Source organism: Nuphar pumila, chromosome 14, assembly GCF_984573655.1.
Source record: "Nuphar pumila chromosome 14, dmNupPumi1.hap1.1, whole genome shotgun sequence".
Taxonomy (NCBI): domain Eukaryota; kingdom Viridiplantae; phylum Streptophyta; class Magnoliopsida; order Nymphaeales; family Nymphaeaceae; genus Nuphar; species Nuphar pumila.
In genome coordinates this window covers 84,044,296-84,045,627 of record NC_143262.1, presented here as the reverse complement: position 1 = coordinate 84,045,627, position 1,332 = coordinate 84,044,296, and the positions used below count along the sequence as shown (strand labels likewise).

The 1,332-nt window shown below is 43.0% G+C and overlaps 1 protein-coding gene across 1 annotated transcript; it reads right to left on the bottom strand.

Moving 5' to 3' along the window:
• Positions 1–414: 414 nt before the first annotated feature.
• LOC149817171 (uncharacterized) lies at positions 415–1,182 on the bottom strand. Its single transcript, XM_089987405.1, has one exon. The coding sequence runs from the start codon at positions 1,131–1,133 to the stop codon at positions 531–533; it is 603 nt and encodes a 200-aa protein (XP_089843531.1). The 5' UTR covers positions 1,134–1,182; the 3' UTR covers positions 415–530.
• Between the last annotated feature and the right edge of the window lie 150 nt (positions 1,183–1,332).

The following is a 1,332-nucleotide window of genomic DNA, read 5'->3' as shown; positions in this document are numbered from 1 at the left end:
TGATCCAACAGGTCTGCCTAACCCCAGCTTGCCTTTCAAAAAAAAAAAAGGGACACACTCTCGGGTTTCGAACTCGTGATGCCCTGTTAGCTTGGTTACATTCACAAAATCTCTCCTACTAGATGAGCGGAGCCAACAACTCAATCAACAACTCTAACAGCATCCGAGTCGACGTAGGGACAAGATGTTTTCTGGTTTTCATAATCTGTAGCTCAAGTTGCTTGGTGAGCGACTTGAGTGAAAGGCGTGTAGCCTTAGATTGGGTGAGGAACAGGGAAACAAGCAAGCAAGGTAGTAGCGGATCCTCCGCAAGTCCACTCAAAAAAGAACAAACTTAGTAATCCATGGAACCATATCAAAAAATAAGAAAAGAAAAAAAGATATTTGAACCTCTTAATATTACTTTATTAAAGAGAAGCTATTAAAACATTTACACATTCATCACTAAAAAGTGAATTTTGATGCACCATCTAAATTACACATAGATCTAACACTTTACCAAACACAAACATAGGCATAATTCAAAGCTCTCAAACAGATCCATTTGTCAATAGATCATAAGAACCTCCGTAGGATCTTGGAAGTAAGACTTGAGACTCTAGAACTGCACACTTGGTGTTACATGAACCGTAGAGCCTATTCAAGTTCAGCCTCCCTGCCCAAGATTTGCATGCTTTTGGTGCTTTCCAGCAATTCTCTGCAATTTGGTCCTTGGAGCACTCCACCAATGCCATGAAGAATGGATCGTGGACCTGCTCGTCCGATTTCTTTTTCCGAGCAGCGAAAGCTGAATCAATGTTGAACCGATTCGACGAGCCAGTAGGCAGCGAAGAGAGAGGGGGGGGAGGAAGGTGCTTGCCAATTACATACAAGTGCATTGATCTAGAAGAGGAAGTTGTCAAGGAAGTACAGGTCCCTTTTAGGTGTTTGGGCACACCAGGCTGGTGTTCCCATGAGAAGGGAATGCCAGGGGACTGCAGGGGTGTTGTTGGAGAGCCTTTGCATGATGAACTAGAACTCAAGGATGTTGAAGAGGACTTTGATGACCGGCTTCTTGGCGACGAAAGCCGCTTTCTGGTGGCCGGATATTGATTCTCTGGTGGGGAATTCTCTTCAAGGTTGGGGGATTTCATTGAAAGAGAAAAAAAAAAAACTAGAGAAGTGTGGATGACAACAAACAAAACCAACCAAGAGAGTATGGAAGGGAAGGAGATAAGAGAGTATGGAGAATTAAATGGAGGGGAGAGGATGACTTTATAGACATATTGGAGAAAGGCCTTCGACAAGTTGGGACTTGTAATTATGTGAATAAACTATAGAAAACAAGGGGAC